At 42.2% G+C, this 13,559-nt stretch overlaps 1 protein-coding gene across 5 annotated transcripts in view; it reads right to left on the minus strand.

Annotated features, from left to right (window-relative positions):
* Nucleotides 1–8,845: 8,845 nt before the first annotated feature.
* The window catches only part of rasip1 (Ras interacting protein 1), a 16,807-nt gene continuing 12,093 nt past the window's right edge, over nt 8,846–13,559 (minus strand). For all 5 annotated transcript variants that reach the window (XM_017309737.1, XM_017309736.1, XM_017309738.1 and 2 more), the window contains 7 exons: nt 13,495–13,535; nt 13,088–13,242; nt 12,829–12,941; nt 11,203–11,497; nt 10,908–11,071; nt 10,006–10,147; nt 8,846–9,309 (listed from right to left, as the gene is read on the minus strand). In XM_017309737.1, coding sequence (XP_017165226.1) covers nt 9,131–9,309; nt 10,006–10,147; nt 10,908–11,071; nt 11,203–11,497; nt 12,829–12,941; nt 13,088–13,242; nt 13,495–13,535 — 1,089 coding nt within the window. In that variant the 3' untranslated portion in view covers nt 8,846–9,130. The remainder of the gene's footprint in view (nt 9,310–10,005; nt 10,148–10,907; nt 11,072–11,202; nt 11,498–12,828; nt 12,942–13,087; nt 13,243–13,494; nt 13,536–13,559) is intronic.

The following is a 13,559-nucleotide window of genomic DNA, read 5'->3' on the forward strand; positions in this document are numbered from 1 at the left end:
CCATTTTTTCTGTTTATCTGAGGGTCTCATTAAATACTCATACTCCTTCAGAGTCTGTTGATGAGGAAAGAATCTCCAGTTCTAGAACATGTAACTTTATGCTCCATTAAATTATGTACACACTGGTGCACACTGAAATGCCTTTGGATTTGGACAAACGGTAAGACAAAGATTGTGCTTTATGGCCACAGTAACAAGAAGAATGAGTGGATGGGTCAAAGTGTGGTTTTTAACCCAAAAAACACTGTACAAACTGTTACGTTTGGTGCTGGTAGTATTATCTCACGGGGCTTTTTCACCTTTAGCAAATCATTTCAACGATTAAAAAATTGAAATTGGCAGCACAAGCCTAATATTTATGCAAATACACCTAATATTTGGTGTATATTATTATGTGTACAATATGCATCTAATAATAAGGGGTATATTGCTACTTCTTATTAATAAGAAGTAGCATAACCTCGAAATTCTTTAGAATTGGAACTTGGAGACAATTGTTTGTTTCTGCAAGAAAAGGTCCAAAACATTAATCAAAAACTGCTTTATGAAAGATAAAACAAGCAAACACTAAACTTTTGAAATAGCCCCACCTTAAAGCTAATGTAAATTTGTAAACCATGTTTAAAGTTAGGCTCTTGCCAGGAAACCATTCATTCATTGGCTGTATCATCTTATCCTTGAAGGATCATGGGACGGTGGTGATTCTCTGCAACAGGCATTGGACGGGAAGCAGTATAAACACTGGAAAGGTGCACCAGCCCACCGCAGGATAACACAGAGATACAGAGGGCAAAAAGCCATGCACACACACTCAAACCTAGGGGCAATTAGGAATATTCTATTAACCTAACAGTTATGCTTTTGGACGGTAGAAGGAAAGCTACACTTGCATTGGGAGAACATGCAAGCTCCATACACCAAGATTTGAATCCAGGACTTTCTTGTTTCAAGTTGTCTGTGTTCACCACAGAGTTATTTCAAAACTAACCAATTTGAAATAACTCTATCAATTGTGCTAAGAAGGGTAGTCTCATGTGGAATTACATCAGAAGCTTGTTAAAGGCTAAAAAAAGAGTGGTTGAGGTGCAGGGTATCAGTTAGGGTGTATGTATACTTTTGAGACTGCAGGGTTCACTTTTGACCTTGTGTTGATTAGAGAAGTTAGTGTCATGTCCATAATGAGTGAATTGAATTTTTCTCACCGTAGTTGTATATATTCATTTGGGGGCTGGCTTGTATTTCCTGAGCTGCCAGCTGATAATTGCTTTGAGTTGCTAAACTGCAACAGGACAGATTGGATTACACGCCACCAGGGTGGTTCCCCTGCTAACCTTCTTGTTTCTCCCAGATTACATCAGTGGCTCTTTCACATGGTAGCAAGCGCATACCTCACAGTCACATCAGAGGCCAGAAAATAGCCTAGTGTTTTAAGACAGAAAGGGGATAATGGGATATTATGGATGAGGGCAAGAAGCGTAGCAATCCTTCCTGTGCACGGCTTTCTATTTAACATCATAGTCAAGATAAGAGAAGACGGTTGATGGTGATCTGGTTTCTGTTTATCCAACCTGTGTGTGAATGTTTGCCCATTGTTCACATTTGGCCTGAGCCAAGTCTCTTCTGTGTTCAAATCATAAATAATGAACAACTGAGAGGGAAATGAAACATTATCCGTATAAAACTCCCCGGGGTGTCTTATCTTGAATGACATTGATTCATTCCTGTCGTATTACTATTGCAGGGTAAAAGTTGGCCAATTATAACAACACAATTGAGACAGATAAACACAACTTGCAGCCACAGTCTGGGCTTCCTTTTCCCAAAAGTATTTATTAATTAATCTTCAAAGGAAAAGGGTCAGGTCAGCATTGTAAAGCTTAATGGATAAACGGTAAGTACGGAACAATGAGGTGAAGGCTGGAGTGTGAGAACCCAGTCGCTCTTTGCGGCGTGTTTGTGCGGAAAGGAACTAAGCTTAGAACTGGATCCAGTGAATCTGGTGACTCCCTCTGTTTTGTATATTTTGGTCAAAGCCTCATATAACGACCCAGTGCGGTTTCTTGGCTTTTCGACCCATCTGAAACAGCTGACATAAGGCACATAGGTGGGTGTGTGAGCTAAGCTTTGAGTTGAAGTAGTGAAAGGCCTGGGCAGACAGGATGGATGTTTAATTTTTTTTTTTTTTTTGTAAAGCGAACCCCTGGGAAGTTTGGACGACCGACAGCTGAGGTGGAGCCTGAGGCAGCCAAGCAGGAGGGAGAGTGTTTTCATATGTTTATGCGTGTGTTTTCCTTCACTACTGGGACTTTCTCTCAGGGCCTCACCTTACTGTTACAGGGTTCAATTGGGGGTGCAGAAACAGGTCTTAGGGACAACCTGTTGAAGAACTCCTGTTCCCTCCAGGGAGCAATACTTTTGATGTACAGCGCCTCCCCATCCTCACCCTCCGTCTTCAATGTGCCGAATCAGTGGAAGGCAGAAACCCGGAGAGTATCTCTGACACTAATATGGAAAAAAGCCTGTTTGGAATGAATATAAGGGCAAATATTATTCTTCCTGAGCGTAACCACGGCGAGCACCTCTGACCTGGCAATGAAAGTGCTGAAACAAAAAGCCCAAAGACTTTCTCTGCTCCATCAAAGGAGAGCTACATAAAATAAACACGACCATCAGATTACCGCGCTGAACACGGGGCTGCGTTAGCCCAGCGCCGGCTGCCCTGCCGCCCAACCCCAGTAGCTCTATGGGAGTTAAGTGTGGGGTCCGCTCAGTCAACACCATGACGCAAAATGGAACAAGCCTCTGACAGAAGCCCCAGGCTGATGGAATAAGGCCCCTGCCCACAGGCCCGCAAAGCCCCCAAGCCGGGGAGAAGCACACTGAGCAAGAACAGGATGGAAGATGAGGGGAGAAGGTAGATGAGGAAAAAGAGTGCTGGTTCCAAAGTGATGCCACTGGCTCTCTCCCAAACTGAACAGCACACACATACATGCCCCGTTGCCACAGGGAACCAGCAGCAGCCGCAGGTCAGGACAGACAGCCGCCAGTGGAGACAAGGCCGGGGCAGGGCACGGTAAGGTACAGTGGTTAGTGGTGGTTGCGGTAGCAGCCAGTGAGACTGTGAAGCTCAGGATGCCCCAGCGCAGTCGGCCTGACCTCACAGGGGTTCTTTTATTTCTATGCGTACGTCTCAGAAAGTTCGTGTGTCGGCGTGTGCGTTAAAAAAAAATGTCGGCATGTTTATGTTTACGTTTCTCGCTTGGGTGATGTAACCGCGAGAAAACAAATCCGTCCCTTGAGAAATCACCACGGCCTTTCTCTTGGCCTTTCAGTCACCTCACTGAGGCTCTGCTGTCCGTGTCAGCCACTGCTGCAGTCTGTCAGACGTAGACTGATTTCCCCCCAGGCACCTCTGACCTTCTCCGCAGTCATCTCAAGCCTCATTCTTACACCCCCAGTCTGTCGTTCTGTCAGAGATTCCCCCTGTTCCCTTATTTCCTTCCAGGCCTTCGCACAGGAGACAGCCTGCACAATATATTCCACTCTCACGTTGTTTGAAGCTGACTCTCTGGTGAATGTGTCTCAAAAACCTGGTTCTGAGACCCGAAAGGAAAAAAACCCACATTCCAGAGTAAAACTGAATTAGGTTTATATGCTCACTCTTTCTCATCTTATTTCCTGAAAAAGGTTTTTCCACCAAGCTGATCCAGTGTTAAACAGTATTAGTCTTTGCTCAGAGAGAATAACCAATCAAATTATTGTAGTTACAATGTTTAAAACTCATGAGTTAATGTAACTTTTTTATGCAAAAAAAAAAAAAAAAAACTGAAAGAAGCCAGAGGTACAATATTAAAAGAAACATTAGCATCAGAATAACAAGTCGTCATCACCTCTCATCTTCCCACATTTATTAAGTCACAATTTTCCACTAAATCCATAAACAGTGTTCCTTATTAAGTTCCTAAGTATTGCTGGACTTCGGATACTTTCAGCTGGTGTTACTACTGTCACTGCGACAAACGTTTAGCGCAACCAAAGCTCCATAGGCTTCCCAGGTCCTGGTTAATTAATTGGTTTTGGGCTCCTGCTTTTATAGAAATTGAATTTTTCCACTCAAAACAAACACTTTGAAAAACAGAGACGCACATGGGCACAGGGGGCAATCAGCAGCAGCTCTTAGGAAATATGAGGGCAACCTACATCAACCTAGGAAGTGTACGATTAGCCAGTTAGCAAGAGTTCTTCCGTTCTGATGTCAAAGAGCTTCACAGACGTAAGCAGCGAGTCTATGGAAATGAAAGGTCAAATTCCAAGGGCGAGTTCAAGCTACATGGTTACACCGATAAGATCGCACATCAGCTGAGTAGGATGACAACTCAGTTCCTTGAGAGCTAGTGTCCAGGCTAGCTTAATTTGATTCCTGCTGCAACACAACTGAATTATTACCTCATTCAGGTTGGAACTGAGGCATCAATTGGCCTGACGTTTTCTGGTGGGAGGATTAGTTACTGGATGAAATGTTTATGCTGACAAAATAAAGTGGCTCAGTTTTGGCAAATTGATTGTGGAAAACTTAATTTCATACATGGAACCAGTTTAAAACTGGCTGCAGTACCAGTTCTGGTAAGAGCACCAGAACTGCTTGGTGGAAAAACTCGAAAGGATTGCTTCTTCTAACCCCATGGTTCTCCAACATAGTTACAAATACTACTGTTGGTGTTAGCTGTGAGTAGTATTCAGAAGAAATGTTGTTGACTTGCTTTGGTAATTATTTACAAATTGTTGTCATCGTTCTTTTGGCACCTCTCACTATGAGGTTGCCACAGCACAGCACTCTACCCCACTTAACAGCTGTGTGCACATGGAGTTGGTAGACGTTTTACACCGGATGCTCATCCGACTCTTAGCTATACTCAGGAGAAAGTGAACGAGGATCGAACCAGAAATGTCCATGTCTGTGGACACTCAGCTGTACCACCTTGTATTATTATACAAGTTGATTAACCATGAGCTGATGAGCATCAAACATTCAAAAATCACTTTGGTGGTTCTAAATATTACTGGGTCACACTATGAAACAAATAGCGCCAATTAGCCATTTTTTTCTTCTTAAAAAAAACTAAAAATGCCAAGTGCTTGTTACGCTGCCACCTTAAAGTCAGTCAGTATATTGGTTTTTTGGAAAACTGGGCACCTACTAAGGAGGTTTTAACTTTGTGAGAACAATTGTTCTAAGCATCACATTCTGACCTTTATCCTCCTATGACGTGTGGCTTGAAAAGAAGCCTCAAGGCTTTAAGATGACGCAAGGCTCAGGTAAAATGTTGCCAGATCAGAAACTTAAAGCCCTGCCAGGTTGTAGCTGTTTCAGCGTCAGAGCCATGGGCCTTCTTTCTGGTTCCTGAAAATGACTCCCGCGTGCGCTAGAATGAACACAATCACTGTGGTCCACCGGGCCTCACACCAGCAGCGTTGCATTACCACGTTCGCTTCCCTACTGTTCTCCTTTTCTTTTCATCCTTCCCTCGTTTCTCCTCTGACTCAGCTGTTTTTGTAGGAAACTCCATCTCTTTGAAGAAGGGGCTGGATCTTTCATTACTCCGCAGCAAGGAGAGAGAAGGAGATGATAGGGGGCTGAATAAGTGGGCCATTGTCTTCAGCCCTTCCCTTTATGGACCACAGGTAATTCTACTGGGCTAATTACAGAGAACGGCTGCAACAGGTGTGGGACTCTGCACCTGGGTTAAAAAAAAAAAAGGTCTGTGTGTGATTGTACAGATCAGAGTGAAAGTGTGTATGACTTTATGGATTTGTTAGACATTTCCAGACAAATGTAGTCTTTAAAAAAAAGATGTTTTATTGTGGAAGCATAATCTCATTCTGAAAGCATTTAGAAAAATCCAACCTTTCGTTTTAGTAAGTTCAAAATGGAAAATCCCATGTTAAGAAATGATTATTTTTCCCAAAATAAAAGGAGTCCCCTTTAACATTTCTCAAGATTGAAACATACAGAGAAGGGGATCTTGGACTATTCATCTTTGTGCAATATCATTGGATCACTCACATTCCTCTCTAGTTTCTCTCTTCTTTTCAGCCAATCTCACAGATTTTACTCACGATTTAAGCGTTGGGGCTGAGATGGCCACTGATTTTGTGTGTGGCAAACTATTTCTTGTTGATTTGGTCATATATTCTGGTTCACTGTGCAACTAAATGATCCAGTTAGGACACATTTCAAGGAGTTAATGAAATGTATGATGCAGGAGAAGTAATCCACAGCATCACATATTCCCCAATGTTCCAAAATACGATGCTTTTCCACGTTGTCATCATTGTTTGTTGCTAAAAACTTGACCGGTTCCACTAAAGTTTATCATACACCACATGCCCACTTTACAGACGTCCCATTCTTTTCTCAAACAGTGAGTTTTGGATATTTTTTAGCTCCTTTACCTATAGGGTCAGACATTGTTTAAAGTTTAATGATCCTGGTTCATATTCCAGTTCCACGTTTTGATGCTCAAAAAAGTACATGCCTTTATTGAGTTAACTAACCAGAGTTGTTAATGGATTTAAAAAGTCCCAACTTCTCAATTGTTGTTATTTTTTTCCCCACATCAATACTTCCAACTATTATATAATATCAAACATGTACTTGACATACATGTTATTAATCTTCTTCTTTATGTGGGTTCACTTTCGAAAGACCTTTATCTGATGAAAACACTTTTACAGCTATTATCTGATGCTGCAGGCACCAAAAACATGTAATTAAGCTCCCACTGATGTGCTAACACCGTGCAGAAAAGCAAACAAAGAAGAATAACTTGTAAAACCTAGTCCAGGTCAGCAGTAGGTACAATATAAAATCATGAACGGCGACTCTTTTTACTGCCTGGCTAATGCTAGCAATTTTCAATTTCAAGTTTGTGGAAACTTTCTCCTGACTGTGACTGCAGTCAGGTAGGATGAAGTTTGGCGCACTGCATCAAAGACGAGCACTCTAATTAACCCTACGCCACAAGGCCGGACGTATTGTAACAGGCTGGTCGCGCTCCCTCCGTTTGTACAAAATATTCCTGTTGCAAATGTTGAGCTGAGCCGACGGCTCGGTTCTTTTAGTAAAGTGAAGCCACACTTCCAGCTGATCCTTCTTCATTGTTACATCGGGGATCTGAATATCAAAACTAGGAATCAAAAATTTAAAAATATGTGAATAATCCTGGGAGAATTTAAGTGCTAATCCTGGTTCCAATTGATTTTTGAGACTCGATGCCTGACCGTACCGTCCTCCTGACTGAGTTTGTAGCAAAATAAACTCGAGTTCTTCTCTGGACTTGTGGACTTACACAGAAACAGCCCGGTGTATTGTGTAATACTTACAGATTCACTTATTGAGATGTCTGTCTAACGTGATGTTGAATGTTTGCTTGTCTTTCTCATGTTTACGAATTCCTAAGAGAAATGGGCATCAAGTAGTACACTACGAATTACAGTTCTTATGCTTTGATTAACTTAGAGTGGAATGTATTAATAAAAAAATGACAGAAATAATCTTATTTAAAGAAAAAACCTTCATGTGGGATTTTAATAGTTTGTAATAGTTTTTTTTTTACAACGGTGCCCAATAAATTTATTTGTCTGTAAAACACAGACAACTAAGTGTGTGTGTGTCAAATGCTTACCGAACCATCCTGGTCGCACATTCACACTACAGTGTATCACAACAACAGAATGGCATACAGCAGTCATTGCATCGCACAGTAATGTCACACAATCATGGCATGGATCTATACCAAGCTGAACCCCATCTGTGTTTTATTATAGCCACAGACTGTGTCTGCATGACATTACTGGAAAGCTGAAATTAGCGCACAAACACACTCTCACTCATACACCACACCGAATCTCAAATGAGAGTGATTACAATCACTTAATTGATAAATACTAACCACAGAGATGGCTCTTTACATGATTCACAATCTGTTACCGTGGTTTTTTTTTTTTTTTGTTTTTCATGTCATTTCGAGAGAGAGAGAACCGGATACATCAGGGAGATGATGTAAGCCGGGGGTCTCTCTCACGGGATTTGTATTTTGTTTTTGAGCTGTTTTACCGTAAGGGAACTCTTAGAAGCTGACCGGAAGAAAGGAAGGAAGCCGTCTCGCTGCGCACCAAGAGACAACTGGAGTTCTCTTAGACGTCAGAGAGCTTCTGTCTCAGGAGAAAAAAGAAAAGTGAGGAATTGTTTTTATTGGACATCTGGCTGACTAGACGGTGAAACTGACTGGATGTTGCCAAATTGTGACAAACAAGCTCAACTTACTCACTGAAATGGTGATTTCACCTGGCTGGTGCGCGTGAGAGCTGGCTGCTCTTAGTGATAAATTAGATGACCTTTTTCTGGAGTTTTTTACCACCGTATCAGATACCAGAGACTGGAAGCCCTTCTTATCGGTGTGCCTCATCAACTGTGGGGGGAAATTAAACCTTTCCCGGCTTTTAAGTCACAAGGATTTAACCTTTACGACAGCTAACTTTGGGAAAGGTAACTTTTGTGTGTGGTCATCTTAGTCTCATTTACTCGCCTGAGTCACGACCCAGCGCAAATTGCTACCTTTATTACAGAAAATGAGACGGTTACTCTGGAGCGGATGATAATGTACTGGTGTCAGCTCCTTAGTCAGGCAGTTCCACACACTCATCATTTAACGTCAAAGGGGAGTGAGTCCTGCATCGCCACCTTGTGGAATGTTTAGGCTTCTTTTTATGGTGTGGGAGCCGAGGAGCACGCCAAGCCCCAGGGGCCCGGCTGTGGGGAACAAAGACCAAACGGAAACTGTAAGCCTCTTAGACCAGAATTCAGCATTTTATTAAAAACAAGTCATTTGAAAATACGCAGAGAAGCCAAGAAAAAGAGCGAAGTGAAGCCCAACCATTTTTGGATGTTCTCTCCCTGCTTTAAAACTAATTCCACAAAGACTAAACAAAGACAAGATAACTGATTTGTTCATAAAATATTAGAAAGGGAATAACTGAAATGAAATTAGGATCGGACGAAGAACGACTGCTAGGCAATTAAATGCAGAAATCATTTGCGGTTTCTTTCATTCTGCTGATATGTGCTCTTTCAAAGCCGCGTCCTCTGATTTGCGGGGAGCTCGTCCTGATCGAGTCCCCACAGGAAGGTGCGGAGACGCGTGACTTCCTTCTGGAGCTCGGGGCTTGGGATTGGCTGGGAGAGGTCGAGGCGAGGCGTCTCGTTCGGCAGGATGAGAGGAGGGTGGTCTAGAAAGCTCTCAAATATGTCTAAAAAATTAAAGTAAAAAAGTATTAGGAATAATTGAGTTGCGTGAGTGTGTTCACAAGCACCCAGCAAACATTTGTATCCTATTTTGTCACGCCACAACCACACAACTTGGTGCTTCTATAGCTTTTTTAAAATAAAGTAACAGGTAATTGTGACGTAAAAGAAATACGATGCTTTTCAAAAATTAAGGAAAGAGGGATTGTAAAATAAATGAAGTCCTGTTTGGAGTTGGACAAAAGCAATGAAGGGAATCCAACAAACATGAAGGAAGCTGCTAATGACGTAACGTTAAAACTTTATGTTATTTGGAAATATGACAACTCGCATCACCCTGAACCACAAAACATGGTGGTGGCAGCTTCATGCTGTGGAGACTGATTTTTGGAAACTATATATAATGATGGATGTTGGTTAAATACATGATGGAAGAAAACCACTTAGAGGGGGAAAATAGAAACCGGTGTGATGTTCCACCTTGGAAGGTGGACAATGACCCGTGAGATAAAAATCCAGAACCAAGTTGGAAGGCATGTTAAAATGACCCGGTCGCAGTCCAGACCTTAATCTAATTGGGAATCTGAAAACTTGAAAACTGATCAATGTGTAATGTGACAAAAAAAAATTTAAGGATGTGAATACTTTTGCAAGTCCCTGTCAGAATAAACCTTTTAATGGTTTTATCTATTAAGCCGTACCTCCGTTCAGGTCTGCGCCGGGCGGAGGAGCCCAGGATGCTGGCGGAGCTCGGGTCGGTCCCAGCTTGTAATGGGTGAGCAGGTGGTGCAGCTGGGCATGACTTAGCAGTTCATGCTCCTCTTTCAGACTGGTCCAAGAGGACTGGAGGATGAGACGTTAAAGAGCCAGTGTTACACTTAATTAAAGGGTCGTGTTTTTATTTTGAGCTCTACGGAGAGACGCGTGCATGCTGCAGTGCTACGAGCGGTGCAGCACTTGTGCCAAACCAGACACTCGCTGGGGCCGATACAAACATGTCTCATTTTGAGTTACAGGAGAAACTACCTGGACTACAAACAGAGCAGAGAGAGTGAATATAAATCTGTGTTGTGAGCTTCTGGCTTGTCAATGTGTAAACTCTTGCATGCAAAACAGACTAAACAAAATGAGAAAAAAATAAGACTTTTTTTTTTTTCCAAGCGTTTCAAGCAAAAAAGCAGGAGATTGTTCATTTGAATTAAAAATGGGACAAGAAACCAATTTTAAGCAGAAAGATCTTCGGTTTTGTTCGTTATAGGAGGCGAGATGCTTTCAGCTGGCTACCTTCACACTTACTGTAAAGGTACGGAAAGTAATGAGCGAGGTAATGAGTGAATGAGTTTCACTGGTCTGTCACGGCAGCTTTCTTGCTCGCTGTAATCTACCAGGAACAACAGTCTCAGACGTAGTTTTGTGCAGCTGTTGTTCTGAATGCCGTAATGCCATGAAGTCACTGACCTGAAGGCCTTATCCTGTTTAGTATTAGTATGAAGGTGAGCTTGTTTAGTCGTTTAAAACCGAGCTCAGGATGAACAAGGGAACTGATGAAGAAGCAGGAATTTAATGGACTTTGGCTTAAGTGGCGATAAGAAGATCATTTTACCTGGATCAGTCGTGTTTTGGGAATACATAGAAAGTTGACCGTAACTGAGAGTTTCTTCATAAACTCCGAGGCTATGTCTCCTAACCCCGCGCCCTGCAGCCAATCTAGAACCAAGTCCAGATTTGTCCGGATCTGGACCGCTCTGGACCATGAAAACAACTCATCTAGAAAAAAAAAAAAAAAAGAGAGGATGCAGAAAAGGGAAAAAAAAAACAAACACAAAAAATATTGTATTTGTAACTTTCATTTCCCACAACAAATCCCCAAAAATAGCCGACCCAGTGCTGTCTCTTACCTCTCTCCAGCAAAGTATTCAGCAAGGAAGTGTTGGTGAAGAAGAAGAGGTAACCAAACGTTTGGGAGGTGAGCGGCGGAGACAGACACGCTTCTCGAGACAGCATCAAGGAGCAGCGATACACTTCCACCAGTCCGGCGACCTTCGGGGGCAAGACGGACACGTCGTCCACAGTTCCCTCCTCTCCTTTATTCTCGTCTCCCTCTGCGCCCCGAGCGCCGTCCTTCTCCTTCTCCTTCTCATCACTGGAAAATGGGTTGGTGTCCAGGAGGGCTGGCAGGAGCGAGTACAGGGTCTTCGTGGACAGGCGAGACAAAAATGTAAGTTTTTTTGTAGAGAGGTGAAATAAAAAAAGAAAAAAACTTTTGTATTGACGTATTTTGGCTTTCCATGAGTTCTATATATGCATTGCTTTGCACAGTTGTCAGATTGTTTCCTCTCTGCCCATCGATGCTCTAAAGTAATACTCTGCAATCCGATCGCAGTCTGCTGTAAGGAAATCTGTGTCTGTGACTCCAATAAACGACGTCTACCAGTTGGAGACCACTAACATTTAATTTAGTTGGCCGTCTGGCCAAAAAGGAATCAGAACCACAATGAATAGAAATTGGGTCTAGTAAAAAAAAAAAAGTCCTTCAAAAATAATAAAAAAGAAAATTAAATTATAGATAAGTACTTAACTGCAAAGGATGTAGAGCGGACCCCGCCTGTTTGCGGTTCAGCATTCACTGAATACTTGTTCGTGAATTTTTCTGTGGGACATGAAGCAGCGACGACTTTGCATCGCGCTGCTCCAAAAAGCGACATAAGTTGGAGTGATGATTTTACCTTGAGCCCAAAGAACTTGTTTAATTTACATAAATGAGCCTTTGTAACACCAGTCTCGTGTAAGTTGGATGTAAAAAGCCTCAAATACATCATTTGTTTTCATTGCAAGCCTGTTTTTATTGTTTGTTTATGTTGTTGTAGACAGCAGGGATTTCAGTGTTGCTGTCTTTTCAATGATTTAGGAGGCATGTAAACAAATCTCTGCAGTGTCCTCATTGTCCCCTATTTACTTGTTGGGCTGGTGACACGCCGTCGCTGTGGGATAGTTTAAAGAGTGAGAAGGTTTTTTTTTGTCACCTTCTCTGGACTGATAGATTCTGATTCATTTCAACCCCTCGGCACACAATGGACATGAAAAACTGGGATGATGGCAGGAAATTCCTAATAGGGCGTTGGACAACAATTTTGGGATACTTTACAGCTGACTCATTCTGCCCAGTAAAATCTTGCAGAAAAGATTGTAAGATATGATTTTGCCTTCCACCAAAATAAAACACGCATTTGAAAAGTAGAAAATAACTCAACACATGAAGACGTCTGCTGATATCTAACGTCAGACGTTCTTAGCGTTGATCAAAAAAGGCTAGCAGGCTTGACTTTCAACATATTTGGCTAACTTTGGAGAGAACATTTGAAAATTTTTTTTATTTTCTGGACCAAATAAGGTCAAGAACTGGCTGACCTGAAGCTGCCATAAATGAGACGCCCGCTACGACTTTGTCGAGCCACTTTGCTGTTTACTTGCAGAGTTTAGATGTAAAAGAATGAGGCCAACTTTATTGCTGTGTTTTGATTTACCTTGGTGAGATGATACACACACTGCTGGAATGTGTGCATTATGACGTCATCCAGCTGCGCAAGAGCCTCTGAACAGGTGTCCATGTCGGCTGTCAAAACCGGATCCCCGGGGGCTTTCCAAGAAACAATCAGCAAGAACAATTAGAGGCCGAGCAGCAGCTTTCATTTCTGTGCTGGCTCTTTTGCTCATTTGAACTGTAAAACCCCCCCCAACTCCCCTTAGTAGAAGTGATTTCCACGTTTTTCAAATCGTTTTTACCTTCAAATTCCCACTCTTTCTCCATTGTTTCGACTTTGACCTGGAAGAAGTTAAGGAGCTCTGTGGCGTTTGACATCCAGAACATGAGGGGTCGCAAATCAGAAGACAGCTGCTGGACATTTGGAGTGTTTATCTCGCCTTCCTGGTCTGGCGAACTGCACAAGACATTTAGGTAACTCCAAAGTTATGTTATTGTGTACATTCTCCGAGCTGACTAAAAATAGGCAGAATTATTTTTACCCGGCTATATTTGAGAAACTGTCCGACTGATGTGTTTTAAAAGGCCTTCATCATGTTAGAAAAATGTCCCAAAGACATAACAGCACCAACACAATCATGTATTATGAAAACAAAAGCAGGAGATCTCTAAACAGAGGAAGCATTACGTAGGACAAAAATGTTCTTACTTTTGCGTGGGATGCTTGTCCCCGAATTCCTTAATGTTATCCTGCAGAGAGAGTTGAAGAGGCGT

This window comes from Poecilia reticulata, linkage group LG16 (assembly GCF_000633615.1).
Source record: "Poecilia reticulata strain Guanapo linkage group LG16, Guppy_female_1.0+MT, whole genome shotgun sequence".
NCBI classification, from domain to species: domain Eukaryota; kingdom Metazoa; phylum Chordata; class Actinopteri; order Cyprinodontiformes; family Poeciliidae; genus Poecilia; species Poecilia reticulata.